The sequence below is a fragment of the Phoca vitulina genome, unplaced genomic scaffold (genome assembly GCF_004348235.1).
Source record: "Phoca vitulina isolate PV1807 unplaced genomic scaffold, GSC_HSeal_1.0 scaffold65, whole genome shotgun sequence".
Lineage (NCBI taxonomy): Eukaryota > Metazoa > Chordata > Mammalia > Carnivora > Phocidae > Phoca > Phoca vitulina.
Genome location: NW_022589768.1, coordinates 5,788,188 through 5,813,685, shown reverse-complemented (window position 1 = coordinate 5,813,685; position 25,498 = coordinate 5,788,188). Strand labels below are relative to the sequence as shown.

At 48.1% G+C, this 25,498-nt stretch overlaps 1 protein-coding gene across 5 annotated transcripts in view; it reads right to left on the bottom strand.

Moving 5' to 3' along the window:
• Positions 1-23,998, bottom strand: part of LOC116624196 (AP-3 complex subunit sigma-2) — a 68,624-nt gene extending 44,626 nt beyond the window's left edge. For 2 of the 5 annotated variants that reach the window (XM_032391899.1, XM_032391900.1), the window contains exons 1-7: positions 23,829-23,998; positions 22,413-22,488; positions 19,735-19,867; positions 17,161-17,367; positions 16,623-16,786; positions 4,085-4,176; positions 3,582-3,693 (exon numbers count right to left, since the gene is read on the bottom strand). In XM_032391899.1, coding sequence (XP_032247790.1) covers positions 3,582-3,693; positions 4,085-4,176; positions 16,623-16,786; positions 17,161-17,367; positions 19,735-19,867; positions 22,413-22,488; positions 23,829-23,920 — 876 coding nt within the window. In that variant the 5' untranslated portion in view covers positions 23,921-23,998. Of the gene's footprint in view, positions 1-3,581; positions 3,694-4,084; positions 4,177-9,333; positions 9,543-14,943; positions 15,703-16,622; positions 16,787-17,160; positions 17,368-19,734; positions 19,868-22,412; positions 22,489-23,828 lie in introns of those variants that run through there. The other 3 variants (XM_032391901.1, XM_032391903.1, XM_032391902.1) reach the window with 3 other exon arrangements.
• Positions 23,999-25,498: the final 1,500 nt, after the last annotated feature.

Below are 25,498 nucleotides of genomic sequence, written 5' to 3'. Positions count from 1 at the left end.
CCCCCCCCCCCCCCCACCCATGCGCCATGGGCTCTGCGCTCAGTGGGGAGTCTGCTTGGGATTTTCTCTTTCTCCCCCTCTGCCCCCCCCCCCGCTCACATACTCTCTTTCAAAATAAATAAATAAAATCTTAAAAAAAATAAAAGGGTTTCTATAAAAACAAATAAATAAAATCTTGAAAAGATAAATAAATAAAACTAAAATTTGCTGCTCCTAGAAAAATAAACTAGGTACTAGAGAAAAGAGGGAGAAAAATACTTTTCACTACATATTCTTGGTTTGCCTTTTGAATTTTGAACCATGTACATGTATTATTTCTTCAAAAATAGTTTACGATAAATAAATATGCACTAAATAATCAAAGAAAAATGCTTCCTATTCCAATTCAAGAGCATTTCGGGAATATAATTTGAAAATCATTTCTCTCTGATGCAATTCTATCAGTCTCCACTATCTTCCTTACTGCTGTAATAGATTCTAAGAACTTTCCCCTTATTAAACTGACTTGCATCCTTGGGATAAAGACAATTTGTACACAATGAATAATTCTTCTAGAATGAGCTAGTCTTGAGAGAGTACTTTCAGAGCTAGAAAAGAACAACTTGTACACTTATAAACTGAAACACACACACACTGAAGAGCCAAAACATAAAACAAGAACCCTTGAGCCAGAAAAGTGTAAATGATTTAAGGTCACACTGCTTATTAATAGGACAGATAGAAACACGAGCCAGGTCTCCTGACTTGCTACAAGTGATTATTGGCTAAGATCTTCTTTAGTAATTCTGTACCAAAACTAATATGCAATATGTGAGTAGGATCTTTTTTTGAGAGGCTTTTGGATTACTACCAATTTACACTGTAAAATACACTTAAGTAATATGATTTTTTAAATTCTCAGTTTAAGAAATACCTTATGCAATACAGAGGTTTTATTGTACTTCAACACTTAAAAATTCTACTGAATCTATTAAGTAGTCAGGTTTTTTTAATCCTTTCTTATTTCATCCTAATACTGGATTAAGTGCCTTGCTGTTGATCTAATTTGGGTATTTATGTTTTGAAGTCAGCTATTTCAAATACATTAGTAATACAATTACGTATATCATCCTCTAAAAACATGTTGATGTTTTCTGACTTTTATCCTCAATATATTAGGCCAACTATTCATTGATTTCATTGTCTTTTCAAAGATCAAACCCCTTAGTTCCTATTATTTTCATCTTCTATTTATCTATCTTCCCAAATCCAATGCCCATTATTTAATAAACGCCCATTACATTGTAGGGTTAATTTCTTTTTATCTTGACAACATAGATATGTGAAGTGCATTTCCTCCAATAACCGCATCCCAATTTTTAAACTGTATTATCACTATTTCCTTTTTCTTCTAATACACTTATTATATGCACATTTTTATAGCATTCTATAGTTTACAATACTATAAAATACATTGTCACAACTGAATCCTATAACCTATACATCTATTCAGATGGTAGATCCATGACTCAAATGCAGGTTTTCTGATTCTAGATCTTAAACTCTTTCTATTATGCCACATTGACTCTCAATGTCCAATCTGACTCAAGTGTTTTAAGAAAGCTTTTTAAATCATCTTAGAGAGGGGCGCCTGGGTGGCTCAGTCGTTAAGCATCTGCCTTTGGCTCTGGTCATGATCTCAGGGTCCTGGGATCGAGTCCCACATCAGGCTCCCTGCTCGGCGGGAAGCCTGCTTCTCCCTCTCCCACTCCCCCTGCTTGTGTTCCCTCTCTTGCTGTGTCTCTCTGTCAAATAAATAAATAAAATCTTTAAAAAAAAAACAACTTGAGATAATCTTTTTAGATAATTTATATACTGTTATGTACAATACGCGAATATAATGTATGAGTTTTTAATCATCTTAAATCATTTTCTGAATGTAAAATTTATATTTCTGTAGCTAGAGAGTTTTCTATAATTGTTAATTAGGTTTTAATGCAAGCTTCTATTTCAGTGCTTTCTACTTAAGAAACTTATTCAAGTCACTTAAAGGAAGCCTACCTAAAATTTCACATATAAAATGATGGAATTAGGGGCCACTGGCTGGCTCAGTCGGTAGAGCATGCAACTCTTGCTGTCGGGGTTCTGAGTTTGAGCCCCATGTTGGATGCAGAAATTACTCTTAAAAAAAATCTAAAATAAAAAAAAAAAAAAAAAAATCTAAAATGATAGAATTATACTAAATTAATGGTTCCCAAGCTAGGGTCCCTACACATCTCAGTTTCCATAAAGACAGTAAAAAGAATCTATAAGCCACGGGACACCTAGGTGGCTCAGTCAGTTAAGTGTCTGCCTTCGGCTCAGGTCATGGGCCCAGAGTCCTGAAATGGGGCCCCGTGTCAGGTTCCCTACTCAGTGGGGAGCCTGCTTCTCCCTCTGCCTACCCCCACCCTCACCCCCGGCTTGTGTTCTCTCTCTCTCACTCACTCTCTCTCTCAAATGGATAAATAATAATAAAAAAATAAAAGAATCTGTAAGCCATTTCTAATTTTCAAAAATCCTAAAAAAAAATCATGTTTACCTATGTTAAGATTGCATAGACTAACCAAAACATCAAGTATCTTTGTCTTAGGCTAGAATTACAAGTGAAAATAAAAAGTATGAATTCTTAAATGTCATTTGGCTTAATAGTTGAAAAAAATTTCATAACATGGTATGATACTGTAATTTATAATAAGAAAATATTTGGTATTCATTCCTGTTTCTGGCACAGAGTTCCTTAAGTGATAAAGGAATTTGGAATTTCCTAAATGATAAAGGTATCCTGTTTATGTTAATAAGGTGACTTTTAGAAGGCACCGAAGATGGGGGCTTGTTGCCAGGCAAACCAACCATGCAATTAGAGCACTGGAACTGTCAGTCCCACCCCTGATCTCACCCAACAGGTCTGTGTCTGGAGAGCTTCCAGGTTGGTGGACTTTGGAGAGTGGCCTGACTGGAAAGGGCATGGAAGCCCTTTCCCCATTTCTCCATTCCTTGCCCTGTAAATCTCTTCCATCTGGCTGTTCCTGAGTTATATCCTTCTATAGTAAGATGGTAATCTAGTAAGTACCATGTTCTTCTATAGAGTTCTGTAAGCCACTCTAGCAAATTAAACCCAAGGAGGAAGTCATGGGAACCTCCAATCCATAGCCAGTCAGTCGGAAGCACAAGTGACACCAACCTGGACTTGTGACTGGTGTCTATCTTCAGGTAGATAGTGTCAGAATTGAGTTAAATTTGTGGAACACCTGGTCATTGCCCACAGAGAACTGAGTTAACTGCTAGGTGGTGGTGAGGGGGAAGCACACACATCGGAATTGGTATCAGAATCGTACATGAAAACCAAGGGCAGTGAGAGGGCTGGGTAGAAACCAATGAGTCCGAAAGCTCTAGGAGTTTTTACGGGTTGCTAGGAGCTTTCTTACAGCACCATATGGTGGACATCTGGCAACTCTTACCAGTATCAATAAAAAGACTGACAAAAAGATCTACAGGATGGTTACTCAAAAATCCAGTGAAATTCTCTTTAGTGGCTGCCATCATTAGCTGACTATGCATACCTGGATGAGGTCCAAGATTCCAAGTTCACTCTCTGATGAATCCACACAAAACACAAAGTAGAGTGTAGCATAGTGCCGATAAATCAGTTTGTAGTCAGGGCCACCAATCAAACTGTGGAAGACGGGAAACGTTTAAATGGCTGTATCTTAATTAAACATTTCAAAGAGAAACCCTATGCCAAAGAATGAGAACAGGTGCAACAGAAAGGTGAGCACAGGCCAAACAACAGGCCATGTTTACCAGGGGAACAGCAACCAAGTTTGGAAGAGGTGCCTAAAACCACTTTACCTCACCTTTTCTTCTGCCATCCCTCCCAGGAACCAAACATCTAAATGAGTAATATCTGAAGCACAACCATTCAACAGCTTCCAAAACAGAATTGGGTCCCTTCGTGAGCAGCTCAGGTACCCACCTGACACTTGAGTACTACCTGAAGAGGCAAGAGTGATGAAGGGCACCCAACAGTGGATACACAGGGAGAAAATGGAAGCCCATCATTTACCTTCCACCTTCCAAGAAGTTACAGATGTTGTCATCTCGCTTGAGAACTAGATGGAAGGTCTCTCGAACAATCTGCTGTTGAATTTCTTCTGGCTAATGGAATAAAAGAAATAAAAGTGAATCAGTAGCGGGGGAGGCAGTCTGAAAAACTACATTCCATGGATGGGGATGAACAAAGAGAGAAGTGCTTCCAAACAAGGAACAATCTGAACATTTGGTACCAGTTTCCAGAAAAAAAGAAGTGATGAGTAAAGGAAAAATAAAAGGGGAATCTATGGAAAATGGGAAAGACTCAGTTACACGGGGCGCCTGGGTGGCTCAGTTGGTTAAGCAACTGCCTTCAGCTCAGGTCATGATCCTGGAGTCCCGGGATCGAGTCCCACATCAGGCTCCCTGCTCAGCAGGGAGTCTGCTTCTCCCTCTGACCCTCCCCCCTCTCATGCTCTCTCTCTCTCATGCTCTCTCTCTCAAATAAATAAATAAAATCTTAAAAAAAAAAAAAAAAAGACTCAGTTACAGGAATTAAGCTAGGGTATATTTACCTGGCCATCAAGTCACTAACCATTACTGTCTTGATAGGTAAGCCTTATAGTTAATAACCAAGGAAAGGAGCGGGGAGCCTGGGTGACTCCGTTGGTTTGGTGTCTGACTCTTGGTTTTAGCTCAGGTCATGATCTCAGGGTCATGAGATTGAGCCCCAAAGTGGGTTCTGCTTGAGATTCTCTCTCTCCCTGAGCCCCTCCCCCTGCTCGCACACTCTCTCTCAAATAAATAAAATCTTAAAAAAAAGATTTTATTTATTTGAGAGAGAGAGAGAGAGAGAACAAGTTGGGGGGCGGGGCAGAGGGAGAAGCAGACTCCCCGATGAGCAGGAAGCCTGATGTGGGACTCGATCCCAGGATCCAGGGATCATGACCGGAGCCAAAGGCAGATGCTTAACCGACTGAGCCACCCAGGTGCCTCTGAATCAATAAAATCTTAGAAAAAAAACCCCAAAAAACAAAAAACAAGGAAAGGAGAACTGATAAACTCTCATAAAAGGTCAAAGATAACTAGAAGGCCAGTCCTGGAATATTTTGCCTTCACCTAGGAAATATCTATGCCAAGGTAAATAACAAATGTCAATAGGTCTAACCCTTCAAGGAGGTCAAGATTTAATTGTGTAATTATGTTTCTAAAAACTGAATTTTTCGGGCGCCTGGGTGGCTCAGTTGGTTAAGCGACTGCCTTCGGCTCAGGTCATGATCCTGGAGTCCCTGGATCGAGTCCCGCATCGGGCTCCCTGCTCGGCGGGGAGTCTGCTTCTCCCTCTGACCCTCCCCCCTCTCATGTGCTTGCTCTCTCTCATTCTCTCTCTCTCAAATAAATAAATAAATAATCTTAAAAAAAAAAAACAAACTGAATTTTTCCATCTTCTGTACTGGTAATATGGCATTACATATTAGATGGGGTGTTACTCACCAACAAAGTATTACTGACAGAAAAAGTTCTATTTACAGATTAGAATTTTGAACAGTTATCCTTTTTTTTCACTACCATACACAAGAAAGCTCGACTGTAATGATACCTCTTGATAACTCACACTGTGAGTTATAAATTCACACTGTTTATACAGAGGAGGTTCATAAGTATGGTTAAAAAAAATAAAAGGATGATGGAGGGCACCTGTGTGGCTCAGTCAGTTAAGCCTCCAACTCTTGCTTTCAGCTCAGGTTATGATCTCGGGGCTGTGGGATTGAGCCCTGCCATGGGCTGTGCGCTCAGCCGGGAGTCCGCTTGAGATGGTCTCTCTCTACCCCTCCCCCTGCTCTCTCTCAAATAAATAAATAAATCTTAAAAAAAAAAAAAAAAGGATGATGGAAGGAAGAAACTGATCATTAAGACAAAAGTAATTAAAAGCTCTCACATCTCAGTGTGCAATGAATCACCTGGGAATGTTATTAAAATACAGGTTCTGATTTAGTAGGTTTGGGGTACATCCTGAGACTGCATTTCTAACAAGCTTCCAGGTGATACCAATGCTGCTGGCCTGGGGATCATACTTTGAGTAGCAAAGCTTAAGAAAACCTTCAGATTGGACTTGCCCTAAGAGTCAGAAAATAGATTCAAGTAATGTTAATCCCTTCTTTCTAAAGCACTGAATTTGGGACGCCTGGGTGGCTCAGTCGGTTAAGCGTCTGCCTTCAGCTCAGGTCATGATCCCAGGGTCCTGGGATGGAGTCTTACATCAGGCTCCTTACTCAGCGGGGAGCCTGCTTCTCCCTCTGCCTGCCACTCCCCTTGATTGTGCGCACTCTCTCTCTGATAAATAAATAAAATCTTTAAAAAAATAATAAAGCATTGAATTTTAGTTTGAAATAGTTATTTAAAAGAAAGACGGGGCGCCTAGGTAGCTCGGTCGTTAAGTGTCTGCCTTCGGCTCAGGTTGTGATCCCAGGGTCCTGGGACCCCGCATCGGGCTCCCTGCTCAGCGGGGAGCCTGCTTCTCCCTCTCCCACTCCCCCTGCTTGTGTTCCCTCTCTTGCTGTGTCTCTGTCAAATAAATAAATAAAATCTTAAAAAAATAAAAGAAAAAATAAAGACCAAAAAAAAACAGGGAAAATGTAACTGTGGAGAAATTATTTTTCATAACTTTGACTCAACGTGGATAAACAGTGGCTCTCAGTATTTACTCAATCAATGAAAACCAGCTAATAGGATGCCTGGGTGGCTCGTTTGGTTAAGCATCTGCCTTCAGCTCAGGTTGTGATCCCAGAATCCAGGGATGGAGCCCTGCCTCTGGCTGGCTCCCTACTCCTTGGGTAGCCTGCTTCTCTCTCTGCCTGCCGCTCCCACTGCTTATGCTGTCCCGTGCGCGCTCCGTCAAATAAATAAATAAATCCTTAAAAAAAAATAAACCAACTTAATAAAAAAAAGAAAAAAGAAAACCTGCTAATCACTAGTCACTGTAAGTTTGAGTCAATCAGTTACTATTTTCCTGGTTTCCATTTAAAGACACAAAGCTCACTGACGCCAGGATGTGTAAAGGATTAACTCTGTGTACTTGGAAATACAAAACATGCTAAGTATCAGCACTTTTTAACCTGATAAAAACATCTTTCAAACTAAAGCCTTTTATCTGACCCTAGGGGGAGGCGGCAGCAGTCATAGGTGAAGTGGTAATGAAACAGTGAAGCTAACTAATTTCTCTCTTTTTGAAAGATTTTATTTATTTATTTGAGAAAGAGCGCACTAGCAGGACGAGGGGCGGAGGGAGAAGCAGATTCCCCGCGGAGCAGTGAGCCAGCCATAGGCAAGGCTCCATCCCGGGACTCTGGGATCATGACCTGAGCCACCAAGGCGCCCCTTATTTCTACTTTCAACAGAAAGGTGAACTACCACTTGCTTACATGCCTCAATGACTTTAACAATCCCTCAATAGTTTTTAGTTCTCTGCGGTTTTCAAAGTAACTTTCTCTCACAAGCTAATGTGGTTCTTACAAAAATTCTACGTTCTCCAAAGAAGGTTTACAAATGGCCAATAAGGACATGCAAAGATGTTCAACATCATTAGTCATTAGGGAACGGAAATTAAAACCATAATGAGAATCCACTTTATACCCACTAAAGTGTTTCTAATCAAAAAGATAGTAACAAATTTTGATAGGCAAATTTTGATAGGGCAAGAAACAAATTTTCATAGGAAAAATTGAAACTCCTATCATTACTGATGGGAATGTAAAACAGTGCAGCCACTTTGGAAAACAGTTGGGCAATTCCTCAAAATGGTCACCATAAAGTTACCATATGACCCAGCAATTCTACTCCTAGGTTTATAACCTAGAGAAATGAAAACATATGTGTACATAAAAACTTGTACATGAATGTTCACAGCAGCATTATCCACAAGAGCCATAGGTAGAAACATCAACTGATGGACAATCAAAATATAGTATATCCACACAACGGAATATAACTTGGCAATAAAGAGGAATGAAGAATTAACACATGCTACAAGCTGGATTAACCTTAAAAACATATTAAGTGGAAAAAGCCAGTCATAAAAGATCACATACTGTATACCATTTATATGAAATGTCCAGAATAGGCAAAATTTAGGGAGACAGAAAGGAGACTAGTGGTTGCCTAGGGCTGAGGGAGTTAGGAGGAAACAGGGAATGATTCCTAATGGGTAGGGGCTTCTTTTTGGGGAAATGGAAATGTCCTAAAATCGACCATGGGTATGGTTCCACAACTTTGTGAATGTACTAAAATCCACTGAACTGTATACCTTAAATAGGTGAACTATATGTATGTGATTTATTTCTCAGTAACACCTAAAAAAAAAAAAATTCACACACACAAATGCAAATACAAACTGAATGGTTCTATTGACTGTTAAGTTTTATCTCAAAATATCTAATAAAATGTAATCTAGCTTTAAAAATTCCACGAAAAAGGTAAAATTATTTTGTTCGTATCTATTTGACAAAAAAAAGAAAAAAAAAAAAAAAGAGGAAAAACACAAGGTCAATAGACACAGGGTAAAAAAGGTGAGCTGAGGCCTGAACAGGAGTCTTCTGACTCTTTCCCCTCTTCGTTTCACCAGCTATGTCTGTAACACTTTGAAACCTTGCCACGAAGAAATACAACGCTGGAGGGCAAGAGACAAATAATGATGTTTGTGTTTTCCCAGAGGAGTTTCTGGGAAAACTCAAATTTATATTATCATTTATTGAGCCCTCACGCGGTAGCATTTATAATTTCTCATCGCTTCCCGCTTTTAAACTGACTTTCTTCAACTCTACAGGAGGAAGGGTATCCAGTGCCTGGGCAGTCCCGGCCAGCAATGAAGCAAAATAAGCCCAAGAAAGCACTTCTCCAGATCTTCTAGCCAAAGCAAAAACTTCCATAAGCTGGCATGTGTCTTCCTACTCTTACAACCGCGCTTAAGGACCGACAAGATTAAAGGGACTTCAATCAGTCGCGTGTTCAATGGGGCACACCCCACCGTCATTTAGCGAGCCCTGAGACCCAACGGGAAGTGGCACCAAATGGCAGAGAGATGCAGGGGTCCAGGAAGGGGTGAGGGAGCGCGGGGGTGGGACAGACGGCCCGACAGCCGCCCGGGTCCCGCAAGGAGGGTGAAGAGTGTGAGGGTCACGCCCGGTGCCAGGAGCCCGAGGTGGTCAGCCGGCCGGAACGGCCGAAGGGAGGGAAGCGGGAGCGCGGGCGCTCCGAAGGGACGCGACGAAGCTGGGCCGCACTCACGAAACGCTGGTAGAAGCGGACCAGCCGCGGCTTCCCGTGGTTGTTGAAAACCAGAATCGCTTGAATCATCTTCGCCGGCCACGTTTCTCCCACCGCCGGCAGCTCCCACAAAGCATTTCCTTCCGTCACAACACGGCCACTTCCGGTGGGTGCGCTGCGGGGCGAGGCCGGCGGAAACGTGCCCCCGCGCCCAAGGGCCCGGCCGCGAAGAGTCCGGCCTCCCTGCACCCCTAAGAGAAAGCTCCGGGGTGGGCGGCGGGCTCGCGGGGGCCGGGCCGGTTATGACCGCGGGGCCGGGCCGGGGCGTCACCTCGGCTAGCATCGGCTTGCCAGTCAGGGCCTGGCCAGGGCGCGAACCCGGACCTCCGCCGCTCGCCCAGACGGAACGCTTGCCGCAGAATCCAGGGCGGAGCACATCGGAAAAGCCGATCCCGAAGCCGAAGCTCCCGAAAGCAGCCCCGCTCCCAGGCGACCGGGCGGCGGGGACCTCTCTGTCCCGCCGTCCGCGCGAGAGCGTACAGCCCTGCCTTCCCCGTCACACTTGCAGGACGGTCCGCAGTGTGGAGGTGCCCGCTAATTTAGCCACTGGCCACTTAGGGGACGTTTGGTTCATTTCCGTTTTTCCGTGTTACATACAGTGCTGCAGTGAATTACACAAATGCGTGCTCGTGCAGAAGGGCCGTTTCTCCATGGTCGGTAGTGAAGGTGGAATCAGGGACTCTTCCATGCATATCCACGTGGCGATCCCAAATTGGTAGGTTTGGTTTCTCCTTCTGATGACTTAGTGGGGGTGAGGGGGAGCCACGTCCCTTATTGCAGCTAGAGCTACACGTTGGGATCACCTGTCCAGAGGACTGACCGTGGACATCAAAAGCCTTTAAAATATAGAGAACATTCGGCCCAGCATTTCCAGTTGTAGAATTTATAATAAAAAAATTGTGGACGTGTGAAAAACCTCAAGAATGTACATCTCAGGGAACATGGCTGGCTCAGTCGGTTAAGCCTGTACCTTCAGTTCAGGTCATGATCCCAGGGTCCTGGGATCGAGTCCCATCTCGGTCTCCTTGCTCAGCGGGGAGCCTGCTTCTCCCTCTCTCCCTGTCTGCTCCTCTCCCTGCTTGTACTCTCTCTCTCTGACAAATAAATAAAATCTTAAAAAAAAAAAAAGAATGTACGTCTCAGCAGTGTTAACTTCAGGGAAAAATGGGAAACAAATTATTCTGAAACGAGTTATTTGTTAAATGCCTTGTTCCGCAGGCACATGAGTAATATTAAATGGTCATTAAAAATAATACTGTGAAAGGTATATGGTATAGGTAAGTGTTCATGGCATATCTGTAAGTGAAAAGATCACACAAGGTATGTACGTGGATATCCCACTTGGTAAAAGACTGTAAGTAGATACACCAAAATATGAATAATCATCATGTCTGATGGAATGGCAGCATCACAAGTGTTCAGCACAGGCCCTTGTAACAACACTGCCCTGGTTAAAACCCTGGCTCTGTTGACCCCCTGGGTATTTTGGGCAAATGCCTTCATCTGTAAAACAGGCATGGTATGTTTCCTTTACTATAAAAGTAGGTTTTTTTCTACTTGAAAAAAATGATTCTACTTAGATGGTTAAACACAAAATTAGTTACTGTTTGTAAGCACTTGGCACAACGCATGGCATATAATTTAGTACATAAGCGATTTAACAAACAGCAGTGAAATTTGATGTTTTTCATTTTTTGAATTTTCTAAAATAAATATGTATTACTCTTGGTGCCAGATTTTTTTTAACTTAAAAAAAAACGAAGGGTTAAGCATTGGACTCTTGATCTCAGCTCAGGTCTTGATCTCAGGGTCGTGAGTTCAAGCCCTGCGTTGGGCTCTTGGGCTCCACCCTGGGTGTGGAGCATACTTAAAAAAAAAAAAAAACAAAGTCAATAAATATGCACTGAAACTTGACAAAATGTTTCAAATGTTGAGGAGAAATAGCAAAGAAAATTCTAAAACAGAAGAATAATGAGGGGGACTTAGCTCTACCAACTATTAAAACCTACTATGATAGTTCAAATTGTTACTATAGGGAGACTTATTGAAATAGAATAATAATTTAAGTATAAAATAACTTTAATATGTGATGTAGGAGCCATCATAACTTGAGAGTGGGAAGGAATCCAATAAATATGTTGGGATAACTGGTTAGCAATTTGAAAATAAGCTATTTAGTTATCTCACTTCCTACCCTTTCACAAATTAAAGGCGGAGTGGATTAAGGACTTAAATGTAAAACCAGGTAATAACCAAAATGGAAGAATTGAAACTGAGTAACATCTGAAAGGAGAATATAAGCTTAGAAGCAATAAAAATCACAAAAAGTCAACAGATATATCTATATAAAGATTTTATGTTTGTAAGAAAATCAATTTTTTAAAAACAGAGAAGTTGTTAAAATATGGTAAATGGTTATGTTTAAAATTTAAATAGCCGAAAAGACCTCCACCTTCAGTATATAAATAGGCAAAGAAACTGAGTAAGCAAAGAGGAAATATATCTAGGTAATGAACATGGAAAAATGTTTAAGCTCACTATTAATCGAGGGGAAAGGCTAATCACAAAGTATGAACTTTAAAGTATTGTTTTTACCTTATCAAATATCATTTTTTATTTTATTTTATTTTAAAGTTTTTATTTATTTATCTGACAGAGAGAGACACAGCAAGAGAGGGAACACAAGCAGGGGAAGTGGGAGAGGGAGAAGCAGGCTTCCTGCGGAGCAGGGAGCCCGATGTGGAGCTCGATCCCAGGACCCTGGGATCATGACCTGAGCCAAAGGCAGACGCTTAACAACTGAGCCACCCAGGCGCCCCTCAAATATCATTTTTTAAATGTTAATACACCCAATTCTGGCAAGGGTAGCATGAAAATGGTCCTCTCCTACAGTGCTGGTAAAATTATAATTTAGAACAACACTTTTGGGAAGCAATTTGACAATCTAAAAAAACTTTTACAAAAAACTCCTAGATTCCCAGTAATCGGACTCCTGGGAATCTGTCCCTAAAGAAATAACCTCAAAATACAAAAATACAGTAGAGGGGTGGGAGTGGGGAACGGGGCGGGGGGGGGCGTAGGGGGGGCAGGGCAGGGAGGCTGTATGGGTGAGATTTAGGGAACTATATAATCTAAAACACTTACTGACATGTTAATTAAATTAGCTCTAAGTAGGAATCAATTAATTATCCAAAAATTGGGCAATGATAGAGCTATTAAATGGTAGTCAATCTTAAACAATGGTTATGAAGACTGTGTAGCAATATGGAAAGTGATTATATAACATTAATTGAAAAAGGATTATCAAATTTTATGTGTAGGTATGGTATAATAACAACCATGTACACAATTTGCATAATCCAGGAGCGGGCCCCTCCCCCACCTCCATGGCTTTTCAGGTGCTCTTGTCTTGCTGGGGAGTCCCTTTCCTCCTCCATCTACCTGGATTTCTTTCCATCTCCACTCCTGTCGCTATACACCAAACTACTCTAGCCTCTCACTGTGACAATTAAAGCAGTCTCCCAGTTGGGCTCGTTGCCTTCAGTTTCTCTGCAGTCTAGTGATCTTTGATAGAAACAAATCAAATCGTATCACTCTCCCCAGAATCACTGGCTTCCAGGAAGTTAAGGATAAAGTCCTAAAATACTTAACATGCTAAAAATGTCATGCCTGATTTCCTGCATCATCTCAAACAACCTCTACCTCCACCCATTCTCTGAGCTCCAGCCACAAAGGCCTTTTCCTTCCTTCCTTTCTCCCTCCATCTCTCCCTCCCTCCCTTCCATCCTTCCTTCCTCTCTCTCTCCCTCCCTCCCTTCCTTCATCTCTTCCCCGCCCACCCAAGACACTAAGCCCATTTGTTGCCCAGGGTTTCCCCCACTGACACACCGGACCTCCTTTTTTGGAATGGTGGCCTGCCTATATGACCTTGCCATACCCTTTGGCCACAGTGCTATGGGCAGCAGGACGCCCTCACCAGGTGTCTCTATTCTAGTTAATATCCCCCATCCTCCTGCTGCTTAACCACTTCCCTGGCCACCCCCATGGTTGAGGCCCCAGCACGCTCAACACCCAGCCAGCCCCATTCAGACACAGGACACCAGGGAGGCAGCTATTATAACAGTCAAGGTGAGAGGTCACAAGGGTCTGAACTAAGAAAAGGGCAACAAGAACAGAAGAGATCGTGAGCAGACCAGTGACCTGTGACTTCAGGTGGCCTCACTGAAGTGTGAATCCCAAGCCTCACAGCCATATTGTCAAGCCCAGGCTCAAATATGCAAGAAGGTAAATGAAAATTGGAACCATAGTAACAAATTCTGGAAGCATAATATTACCTGCTCAACTGCTAATACCAATAGAACTGATTTCAGCCTGGGCAGACCAGCAGTCAAGGGTTTAGGCAAGTTCCCCAAAGTCTAGGAATATAACCCCATTTCACAGAGCCAGGATTCCTCTGGCCCCCATGTCCAAGGTCCTTCTGTAGGCCAAGGAGGCAAAGGACGGGGGAAGAACATAAGCTTTGCTTTCGACAGCCCTGGATTTAAATCCTGGCTGTGCCACTTAGCAGCTGTGAATCTGGGCAAGTAGCCTTAACCTTTCTGAAGCCCCTTTTCTTCCCTGGAGTGTACATGTACATGCAGAATAACCCAGTAAAGAATACAGAGTTTGAAATCTGACTGCCTGAGTTGAAATTCCTCTTTCCTCTATATACTATAGATGGAGACTCTAAGCTTCGGAATCATATGAAAAAATTGGGAATAATAATCACACATACCTCACGGGATTGTTGTGACAGTGAAGTAAGATGGTGCAAGTGCTTAGCAAGTACAGGTTTCCCCTACTATCCAAAAAGTACAGCATTCCTATGAAACCTTTTGTAAACTGAAATGAGAGACAGTGAGGAAGCAATCACCATTCATTTATATGGAAAAATTTTTGAGCGTTTTCTTAGGCTTTTCTGGGCACATCTTGCTGACACACACACGAAATCAATTGAAGTAAAGCATAGATGTTCCCAGGAGAGGAGACTGGTGGGGTCGCTCTCACTACTTGGGGTGCGCGGCCTCTATAATGGCTCCCTGCGAAACAAATGCTGAATGCTATTTTCCTTTTTTTTTTTTGCCTTATTTTCATAAAAACACAGATTTCTTTTGGTTAGAAAAAACAGGTACTAAGGTAGGTCTTTCATGAACGTCAAGTGTCCTAATATAACTTTTGAAAAGCAGGGGATATGTACACTAGCACCGGGAAGCACTCGACAGTCAGTGGCTACGATTATCATCATGGAAAGCATCTAGTGCCGTGTTCGATACATTAGGGGGCTCAACACTTGTTAGTTCACCACCACCCTCTCTTGTCCCTGAGGCCAGCAGGATCCAAATGCCACCAAGTCTCTGCCCCATTCTTAGGACACGTGGATTTCAACTCCACAAGCCATCCTGGATCTGAGTGTGGGCGCACTACCCAGCAAGGCGATGTTCATGATCAAAAAGACATGGCTTCCTTCTTACGGGATCACTGCTCAGCTGGAAGACCGTTAATACCTGACATAACCCGGTCAATGCAGAGGAATCCTTTTCTGAAGATTTACTCACTCATAAAAAGTTCTCAAAGTACAGAACGATAGCGGCAAAGGTGTTATCAAAATGTGGCCTGGCAGGGTGAGCCTGAAAGGTGGGGACCAGCCAGCCACACCTGTGAAGACTCTAGGCCTCCCTGAGAACAGCATCCCCAGCAAAGCAGCCAGGGAGGTCAGGAGACAGCAACCCCCCCGTGTGGCAGAGAACCAGAGGAGGAATAAAGAATTGGCAGCTCTAGGGGAGGAAAAGGGCACAGAGGGGACAAGGAGGTTTGAACAAGAGAGCAAAGACTATAACTCAGAGCACTGGGCCAGGGGGGCGGGGGAGCAGGCGTGGAAGGTATAGGAGAAAATATGAGGGCAGAGGAAGGGACCCCTGAGCCACTCTGCATGCAGATGAGGGACATTCCCCAAGTCTACACAAAGACCAAGTTTGGTTCCACTGACTGCTTCCAGAAACAAGGCTGCCATTTAAGGGCAAGGGCCACCATGGAAACATCTAGGAGATCTAGACTCACATAGAGGGAGGGCCCCTCCATGAGCCACAGCATGGGGCACCACTGCTCATGTCACCGTCTTGGATTTGATTTTAGCACTGCTTATTCCAAGAGCATTCCATGGCAGCTGTAGGAAGAACCAGGGAAGGCTTGGCGGACCGCTCCCTCGAACTCCAGAGTCAATGTTGATGGAAGAGATTCTCAGCAGTGCTGGTGGGCCCGGGAGGCGCTTCACTCCCACTCACCTCAGTCGTCCTCGGGGTTAAGTAAAGAGGTATGAACAGAGCGCATTTCATAAAAGTCTCCTACAAGTCATCAGACAAACAAGGATTCCCTTGAGGAGTACCAGCGGAACCCTCAGCCACCTTTCTTGGCTTCACCTCATTTGAGCGGGCCCAGGGATCGGGTCTGGTGGCTCTAATTGTTTTTCATTCTGAGACTCACTTTTTTAAGAAAAAGGGGACTCCAGACCCTCCACTCTTTCTGCCCTGCTTTCTCTGGCAAGTATCATTATCTGCATCACCTAGGTAAATAGCCCATTCTTCTGTGACTTTGTTTTAAATGTTCAATTTGGGGCCTTTTGACATCAATTCAAATCTTCGGGTGAAATACGCTTCAGAAAAACACATCAACCGTGGATAGACTAAAGATCAACTAGGGGGCTGATCCTTGGCAAAAAAAAAAATACCCAACCTAGTGAGGACCAAGCCAGCCATTTTGCAGCCACTTTGGGCAGGGAGCCCAGAACGAAGGAGGGGGAAAAAAAATGCTCATTCAGCTCAGCTGCCACAACATGGCTAATGTATTCACTGGAAGTGAAAATGTCTGGAGATTTAACGGCATCAGGTTTCACAGGTTCCCCTCCATAGTCCATTCTTTCCATCCCTTGCTTTTATCAATCTTTGGGACTTTCTTGTAGATTGGCACAGTTCAGAGCCACCAAAAAGAAAGGTCTCAAGTGGTCACCGTTCATTCCTTGAAAAGAACTTTCCTGAGGCTAACACACACTCAGGAATCCCGTGGAATTCCACCAAAGCTGGGGGTGTGAAATGGGGGTGTGAATTGTGTGCTGCTGCGTTCTTGTCCTACACCCAACCTCAGCCCGTGCAGACAAAACTCCTGCCGAGAGGTAGACTGTACCAATGCCAGGCCCACAGTCATCTCTCTTGACCTACCCACTCCTCGTCCTCCGCCCCGTCCCCCTGCTCTCGGGTCTCCGCTGTGGCTCCCTCCGAAGACTTCTGGGCCATGATGTTGTCTGTCCAGGATGCCCCTGTCTTTCCATCACCAGCAAAATTACACTTGGTCACTGTTCCAGCCTCAAGTTTGGCTAATGACTCTGAAAGGAGGGAAGAAGTTGAATGGCCCATCTCCCTATTTTGGAAACATAGAGGGGGCTGGCCTGTTCTGCTGGGGTCTCCGAGGCCTGGGTTAAACCACTGTTCTCTCAGACCTGGGTGCCCTCGGGGAGGCCCTGAGTGTGATCCCCGAGGCACTAGATAGGAGACATCACCCACAGGAACCACGGGATTGGGCGGCACCCCAGGATCCAGAGTGTCTAGGCTGTTGGCCCCAGGGCACTTGTCCAGAGACTTAGGACTAAATCTCAGGACTAAGCAGACCTGGCCTGCTCCCATGAGTTCTAAGCAGGAGGGGTAGAGGAGCCTCAAACAGGAGGCCAGGAGCCTCTTCAGGCCACGGGGACATGCTCACCCAGGAAGGGGCCATCGCCTCGAGTTTTCAGCCGTACCCCGACCCCTGGCTCCAGCTCCATCGCCTCCATCTCTGACTCGGACATCCAGAACGCCACTGTCTGGTCGGGGGTAAGGCTCTCCGTCAGCGCAAGCAGCTCTGGCTTTTGTACCAGTGCTTTCAGCGCCTCGGGCGTGAGTCTGTCCGTGTCCCCCATTGCTTCCACCTCTGTAGGCACACAGCACAAGAAGGTCGTTACTGCCGGAAAAGCAAGCACGCAGGGGGGTCTTTCAGGAGCCAGGGGAGGCCTGAGGGTTCTACATACTCATAAGCACCTGAAGGTAGAGCTCTGCGACCCCGCGGTGCCGGGACTCACCGGGGGGACTCCTGGCAGAGGAGTTACGGGCGTGGGCTCTGGAGCCAGGCTGCCTGGTGCTGACCTGTTTACAAGCCACGTGAGCTCGGGCAAGTGACTTAACCTCTCTGGGCCTGACAGATGGGGATAAAAACGGTACCTACCTGATAGGGTTGATGTGAGGTGTAAGTGAAGTAACACGCGTAAAGCACTCAGCACAGTGTCTGGCGCGTGGGAGACCCTCAATGCATGTAAATGTCTTAATTATTCCTTTTTGACACAGGAGAAAACGAAGGCTTAGAGAGGACAGGTGAGTTGCCCAAGGTCACACAGCTAGTCAGTGGGGGAGGCAGGATCCCAACCCCCCACAGAATTCTGCCTTCCCACGGAGTCCCCAGTGACGAGCCAGGGTTCTCTCCAGGCTCTCAGGGTCTCCGGGCTGGGCTGGGGTCTGCTGGAATGAGCAGCAAATGGTGGTGATCCCCATACTCTTCCTCGGCCTGCTCATCCCCGTCCTGGCAAAGCTCAGGGCTCAGGGAGGATTCCAATAGCCTCACCTGCCTGCCCCAAATGTCCCAAATCTGCAGATCCCGGCTTGGGGACCAGGGGATGGGTAGCGGTGTCCCAGGCTGAGCAGTGAGGACCTGCAGGGCCAGGAGGACTCACAAGGCCCCGAGACCTCATGAACGTGTGCACAGAGACCCCCCAGCTCAGCAACCCCAAACGGTCCTGCAGGTGGTCCTCTCCACACCGGCAGCCGGGGGCAGGGCTCTGCTGGAGAGCAGCCAGCCAGCCCAGGGAGCCCACACCCCCTTCCGTCAGGGTGTAAAACCTCCAAGCTCTGTCAGGGTGTAAAACCTCCAAGCTCTACAGGGGTTCCCCAGATGCCTCACTCCCACCAAGGGCTTTTGAACTGATCCCTTCTGCTCAGCCCTCGCCCTGCTTAATGTCCCTCAGACAAACCTCCTCACCTCCACTTCCCAAGATAGCAGAAGCCAGAGGTGGGGCTACTCACCCCCTGCCACCACCTGTCAATTTACCGATAAGCACATGAAACCTCTCCTCCTTCTCTTCTGTTTCTGTCTCAAAGGACCACGGGTCCCCTTCCCGCCTCAAGCCAGTTCCTCCATCTGGGCTCCGGATCCCACCCGCTCCCCCTCCTCGGGGACCGGGCTCTCCTTCTCCATACTGGATCTTTCCTTAATGCCCTCCTGAATTCTGGCTTTGACACCCACTACTTCAGACGTCCCCCACCCCCACTCCCACCCTGACCGGGGTCACTGGGAGCTCTTCATTGTGAGCCTGCCGGAGGCTCCGCAGTCCCCACTTTACTGGGCCCGAGATAGCACCTGACCCCATTGCTACCTCTCCCTCATATTCCACCCCCCACCTTCACTGAGCCTCGGAGACACACAGGCTCCCCCTCTCCCTCAGCCCTCTGCAGGGGTCCCTTCTCCTGCCCCTTACAGGCTCCTTCCCTGTTCTCCTGTGGTTGCTCTTCCCCAAGATGGCCTCCTGGGCGACTCCATCCTCTTTTATAGCTTCAGTACCAGCAGTGTGTCCTCACTCCTAAACATGTGCCTCCAGCCCAGCCCGCTTCCTGGGTTCTAGAACGGTGTCCCCAAGGCCCCAGTGGACATTGACCTCTCCCCGGAAGTGCGAGCACACGTCCCAGACAGAACTCTTCTCCCCACACCTGCAGCCAAGCGCAAACCCCAGGGTCGTCCCTGACTCCTCCCTCCCTCTCCCCGTCACCAAACACCGAGGCCACTGTCCCTCCTCTGTCTCCAATCTGTCCAGTCTCTCCATCCTCACCGACAGGCCCTTAATCCGGCCATCACAGCTTCCTAACAGGCCTGCTGGTCCCCCCTCTTTCCTGCTGGAAAGAGGAATGAAGTCACCAAGGGCCTAAGAATCACATGGGAATTTGGGCAGGAAAATGGAGGCTCTGCACAAGGGCAGTGAGAGCCCAGAGCCGGGTACATGGACGACTCTGCCCGACTGCAAGAGTCGGCAGGAGGTGGAAGGCCAGCCAGGCCCTGGGGATTGAGGTGGGGCACTGGGGATCCTCTGAGTGAATGGGGGGGCAGGAAGGAGTCCAGTCAGGGTCCCTCAGGCCAGACATGGGCTTCAAGGCCAACCACAACTAAGACACTCACTAGGGGCCACGAGACCCCTAGAGACACAGAAAGGCCACAGGGTCAGGAGGCCCTGAGGGAGGAAGGATGGAGGATACCTACTGTAGGATGACATGAGGAAGCCCGTGTTCACCTTCCTGGTGGCGCTGAAGTTGGGCTCGATTTCATTTCCCTTGGGGTCGAACTTCCGGCGATGGATGCGACTGGGCCTGATGTACAGCACATAGTAGTGCTCCTGGGGCCGGAGAGAGAGTGAGGGGGGTGCTTCACTCCCCCCACCCTCCAACACACACACTCCCACAGGGCTCCACTGCAAACCGCCCCCCCAACCTCTCCCTCCACCCTGAATCCCCCCTCAGCGCCAAAATATATTCAAGCTGGGCAGATGCCTCCCCCCCCCACGGCCCAATATTCATTCATTCATCCAATCGTGTGCTTAGTACAGCACCTGCCACACAAAATGAACCACGTAGACAGCCATGAGACGGCAGGCCCCGGGCCTGACCCCACGGTCTCCACCCAGCCAGAGACAGAAAACACAGACACAAAACCATAACCCAAGCACCAAGGACCCCAAATACTGTGAAGCAGGAGTGAAAGAAGCCAAAGTGTCATGGAAAGGGCTGTGTGAGGGTTCTGAGTGAGGGCGGCCATTGTGCGTCTTCCAACACATGTGGGACCTGAGGCAAATCCCTCCTAGCCTCAGTTTCCCCTGGGGCAGGGGGACAACGTGCTGTCTACTTTCAGGAGTGCTGTAAAGGTTCAATGAGAGGATAGAGGAGCAAGCACAGTGGGAGACACAGAGCGAGCTGGCCACGCTGTTTGCCAGCTACTCTAATGCAAGCAGGTGGACGACACGCTCCCAGAGACTGAAGAAGAGGAATCCACCTCCTAGGAGAAACAGAAAAGGCAAGGTCTCCAAGGCTGGAGAGACCTATGACTGCGGGGGGGAAAGGGTGTAGGGAGACTATTCAAAGCCTGGGACAGGTACGAAATCAAAGTCAAGGTCCCATGTGCGTGTCTGAGCAACGCAGGGCACGCAGAGGCCTCGTGGGCGCCCAGGCTGAGAATGCAAGTAGGATCAGTTTGAGATGGGCCTTGAGCTGGTACTTGGAGTTTGGATTTGATCTGGTAGACAAGAAGGAATCCCCAAAGGTTTCTCAGCAGCAGCGAGATCCTCAGAGATGCCTTTTGGGAAACAAGCTGGCTGCAGGGCAAGGACGAGCGCTGGGGGCAGCCAGAAGGAAGGAGGGGCAGGTGCAAGTTTGATGAGGACAGGCGAAGCTCCTGAGGCCCATGTGAGGCCAGTGGAAAGAGGAAGGGAAGGGCCAGGGAAGGGATGGTCAAGGGAGCAGGCCAACAGGACCAGGCACGGCTGGCCTGGGGGAGAGGGGAGGAAGAGACAGTGGGGGCTTGCAGGCCTGTGACCAGCGGCTGGGAGGTCTATTGCCTTATCACGAGGAAGGAGGAACTCAGAGGAGGCAAGTTCGGGCCGGGCTAAGAGAGCCCCACATCAGGCTGGAGTTACTAGTGTCGGCTCTGCTGGGCAGGCTGGCTGGGGGCTCTGGATTGGTTGTCTACCCTGCTGACTCGCACACTAAGGAGGGGGTGGGCGAGCAGAGGCTCTCCCCTGGGCCGCAGAACAGCAACAGGCTCTGAGTAGCACCAGGTCTCTGGCCTGCCTCAGTGGCAAGGAGGTGAGCTCGGCCTTAGAGACCAAGGAACTAAGGTGGTCAGCACACCAGAGTGGGGCTGTATGGGAGGGGGTGGAAATTCAGAACTAGTGCTCGGGAAAGCGACACGGGCAAGAAGCAGAGGTGTGTCTCTGCACACCTGAGATGGCGGGGTGACAGACGGCATGACCCCAGGGGCGTGAGAGCGCAAGGGAAGAAGGCGTGCAGACACGGGAGATGCAGCCCCCGGCAGGGTCAACAACACAGACTGTAGGCTGGACAAAGGTCCTGCACACAGCAACCCACCTCCCAGCCCAACGTCCCCGCCTGTATGCACGAGGAGGTCCCAGAAACCCAAAGTGCCCAGCCACACAGTGGTATTCAAAGACGAGCGAGCCCATGCCAAGAGATTCACCACTTTGCAAAGGGAGAACTTCAAGGGTCCTTCTAAAAGCAAATTCCACCAGTACATTTAAATAATGCAATTCCAAAAAATTCCAAGGACGTGAGACCTCCCAGGAACAGACCTGGTACCTAGAAAGGGGAAGGTCACTGCTGACCCCGTCATACCCGCACAGGCTGCTAACCCGCTCTGACCTTGTCCATCAGGCCCTCGGGCAGCGGGAACCACCAGACCAGAAGCCAGGAATCTGGGCCCTCGGCCCTCCCAGAATAAAGAGCCATTCTTCCTGCCCACCCAGCAAGGCTCCCAGCACTCTAAACAGAAGGCAACAGGACCTCTTCACAGTGCCTTCCAGCTCACACACAGCTTCAGCCCCGAACCAGTCATCTCACCCCTTCTGCTCTCACCCTCCCAATCCCAGCCCCAAACACGCCACGGGGTTAGGGCTGGTCTGTCTTGTTAGCAAGAAGCCAGGTCCTGCCCTCTGTCCTCTGCCCAGCACAGTCCCAGTTGACCCCTTCCCACCCAGTGGCCCCTTTGGGCTGCTATCTCCCCACCCACCCCCCACCTGCCCTACAAGCCCCTCCAGGAATGAGCTGCACCCCAAGTCTGGGCACTGGCAGAGCCAAGCACAGGGAGATGGCTTGGTGGCTGAGGACCGGGAAGCCAGTGCCCTGCGGGTGTCCCCGGGGAGGCATCCTCACCTTCCTGTCACGGGCATCCAAGATGCTGTGGCGAGATACATCTACCAGTTCTCCCTCCAGCAGGACGCCGTTTCCCCTGGGGATGTGAGAGAAAGAAGGGATCCGCTGCTTCTGTCAGTCCTCAGGGAAGAACCACAAGTTCAACGGCCCAGGCCAGAGTCTGCACTGGGACAAAGAGCAGGGCCCACAAGCATCTGCTAGTCACCTGGCCGCCCCCCACCCCCACCCCAGCAGGCCTGGTACTGAACAACCATTTTCCTTGTGCTTCCCACATGGGGCCTCCATTCCTCCATTCCTCCGAGGGTCCCAAAGCCTGGGGCTCTGCATAGAGGGTAGGGGGGACGCCTCAGGCTGCAAGACCAAGCTGTGGCCCCTCCCACAAGGGCTTACTATAAGCAGAGCCTCAGTCTTCTTATCTACAAAATGGGAGAGTAACAGCCACCTCACTGCTTCTGTGATGACAGCATAAATCGTGTAAGTGAAGGTGTTTGTAAACTATTAAGTGCTTACTAAATATAAAGGATTTTACTTTTTTATTTAGCCAAATTTGAGGGAGGGGTCTAAGGTGCTATAAAGTATCTTCCTTTTTCACCTGTTTTTTTTTCCACCTGTTTTAAAACACTTTCTATTCTTCTCCTCATTCATACCCACTTAATGGCGGGAAAACCCAAACTTAGAAGTTTTATGACTAGTCCAAGATCGCCGGGTCCCTCGCCGAGAGGAACTAGATCCCCGCTTCCCGCTCCTAGTTCTCATAAAAAGCAGAACCAGAGGCTTCCCTTTTTAGAGCCACAGAAATGAGAGGGGGGGTGGGGACATGAAAGGATGGGCATGAAAATGGAAACTCGCTCTACTTTACTTACCCTACCCACCGCCTCACCTCCAAATTCTTGCGTTTCTAACTGCAAATGGAATGGTCCATTTGTTCTCATAACCTCCCTGCGACAGCCACCCCCCCATCCCGAGCCCCCACGCGCCTCCAGGCTGGCACTGCCCTCCCACGGCCACGCCAAGCCAACTGGCCCGCGCTCTTGGGGTCACTGCACGACGTCCTCCCTTCCGGGGCGGGAAGCGGGGCGGCCTGTGCCAAGGCCCGCGGGCAGGGCGCCGAGGCAAGTGGCCGGAGTTCATAGTCACGGCTGGGGAGGGGTTGAGACAAAGGTCGGTGCTTTTGAGCTCCGTGTAGGCGTCGGGAAGGGTACGGGGCGGGGGGGGCAGTGGGGAGATTTAAGCCTATCTGTGTTTTAGGGGGTGCGCTCCGGCCGCAGGGCGCAGGGGAGCGTTGGGGTGGGGGGTAGCTGTGGCCAGGTCCGCCTTCCCTCCCACCCGCACCCGGATCGCGGTCCCCTCCCCAATCCCGGAGCCCGGGTTCCAAGCCGGGGCCGGGGAGGCGGGGGCAGAGCGCGGCGGGCCTACCCCTGGTGGACGGCGGGGTCCCAGGCCCCCGGCAGCCGCGCGCTCCGCACCGCCTTGTTCCGGAGGGCGCAGTCGTGGTAGATGCGGCTCATGATGCGCACGGCCGCTGTGCCCGCGGGCCTGGCGCTGCTCGGCGGCGCGCGGGGTCTCGGGCTGGGCGCGGGGGAGCGCGGGGGGCGCGGATCCGGGAAGGGCGCGGTCCGGGCCCGGCCTGCCCGGGCGGGATTTAAAGGGGCCGAGCCCCATTCCTGCCGCGGGACGGCGCGCGCGGGAGGTGGGCTTCCGGGAAGACCCGCCGCACTTGGGGCCTCATTGTGGGCGTGGGGGGAGCCAAGCCCTCCCCTTTCCCTCCCTTTCTGGTTACTAGAGGGAGACCCCCGCCCCAACACACGCACAAAGGGGAAATTGAGGCCCTCAGCTCTGGAAGGAGCAGGAATGGAGAAAAGGGAACAGTCTTCAGGGATGGCGGGGTGGTCCGCACAGAAGCTGCTCTTTATGCTCTGCCCAAGGTCCCACAGTGGCTGAGGAAGGGGTTCCAGGGATCTGTGCCTAGGCTTGGGTGTCAGATCAAGGACTTATTAAGGTTTAAATCCCAGCTGTGTGAGTATGAGCAAGTGTCTCAACCTCTCTGAACCCATGCTTCCTCCTCTATGGGGTCAGCATCAGAGGGGTGGTAACGATTCATAAACTCACTCTAGAACATAGTATTTCCCCTCTCTGCCTTCCCACACAGTTCTTGAACCCCTCCCCAGCTCCCTACTGCCCTTTGCCCAAGTATGTAACAGTGTAGAGGGGCATTTTCTAAGCCTGGGTGCAGGAGTCTGTTCTGACCCTGGGATTGTTGGAGAACCTTGGTTCTCTTAGACCCATCTGTGGCCTCTGGGGGAGCATTCAAAGGGGAGGGGCCAGTTAGATACCTGGGAGTCCAAGATGAGCTGTCAGTGGTAGAAGAAACACCCTCTCCCCACACACACACACACATTAAGACTTTGGTGGGTCCTACACACTTGTTTTCTTTTTTTTTTTTTTTTTTTTTTAAAGATTTTTTTTTTTATTTATTTGACAGAGAGAGACACAGTGAGAGAGGGAACACAAGCAGGGGGAGTGGGAGTGGGAGAAGCAGGCTTCCCGCGGAGCGGGGAGCCCGATGCGGGGCTCGATCCCAGGACCCTGAGATCATGACCTGAGCCGAAGGCAGACGCTTAACGACTGAGCCACCCAGGCGCCCCGGTCCTACACACTTGTTTTCAAGGGTTCCTTCCTTGATTAAAAAAAAATTTTTTTTAATTATATTTTATGGGTGGGTTGACATAAAGATGAATACATTAATATTATATATTAAAACATTTTCTTCAGCCTAAAAATTCTTTTCTTCTTCTAATTTTTTAAAGAAATTAAAACATTTTCATGGGTCCTAGGCATTGTGTCAAATGGCTTAGTTACCTCCCCTCCTCCCTCCTCAGTCTGGCCTACCTGGCTGTTCCAGAAAGTCTGAGAGAGAAGGACAAGAGCCCTAGTGGGCTCTGAGCAGAACTATCTTTGGGCTTTCTCTCTTCAAAACTCCCTAGTTGATTTAAGGAACTCCTACAACTTAATAGCAAAAAAACAAATAATCTGATTTAAAAATGGACAAAGGAACTATATAGATATTTCTCCAAAGAAGACATACA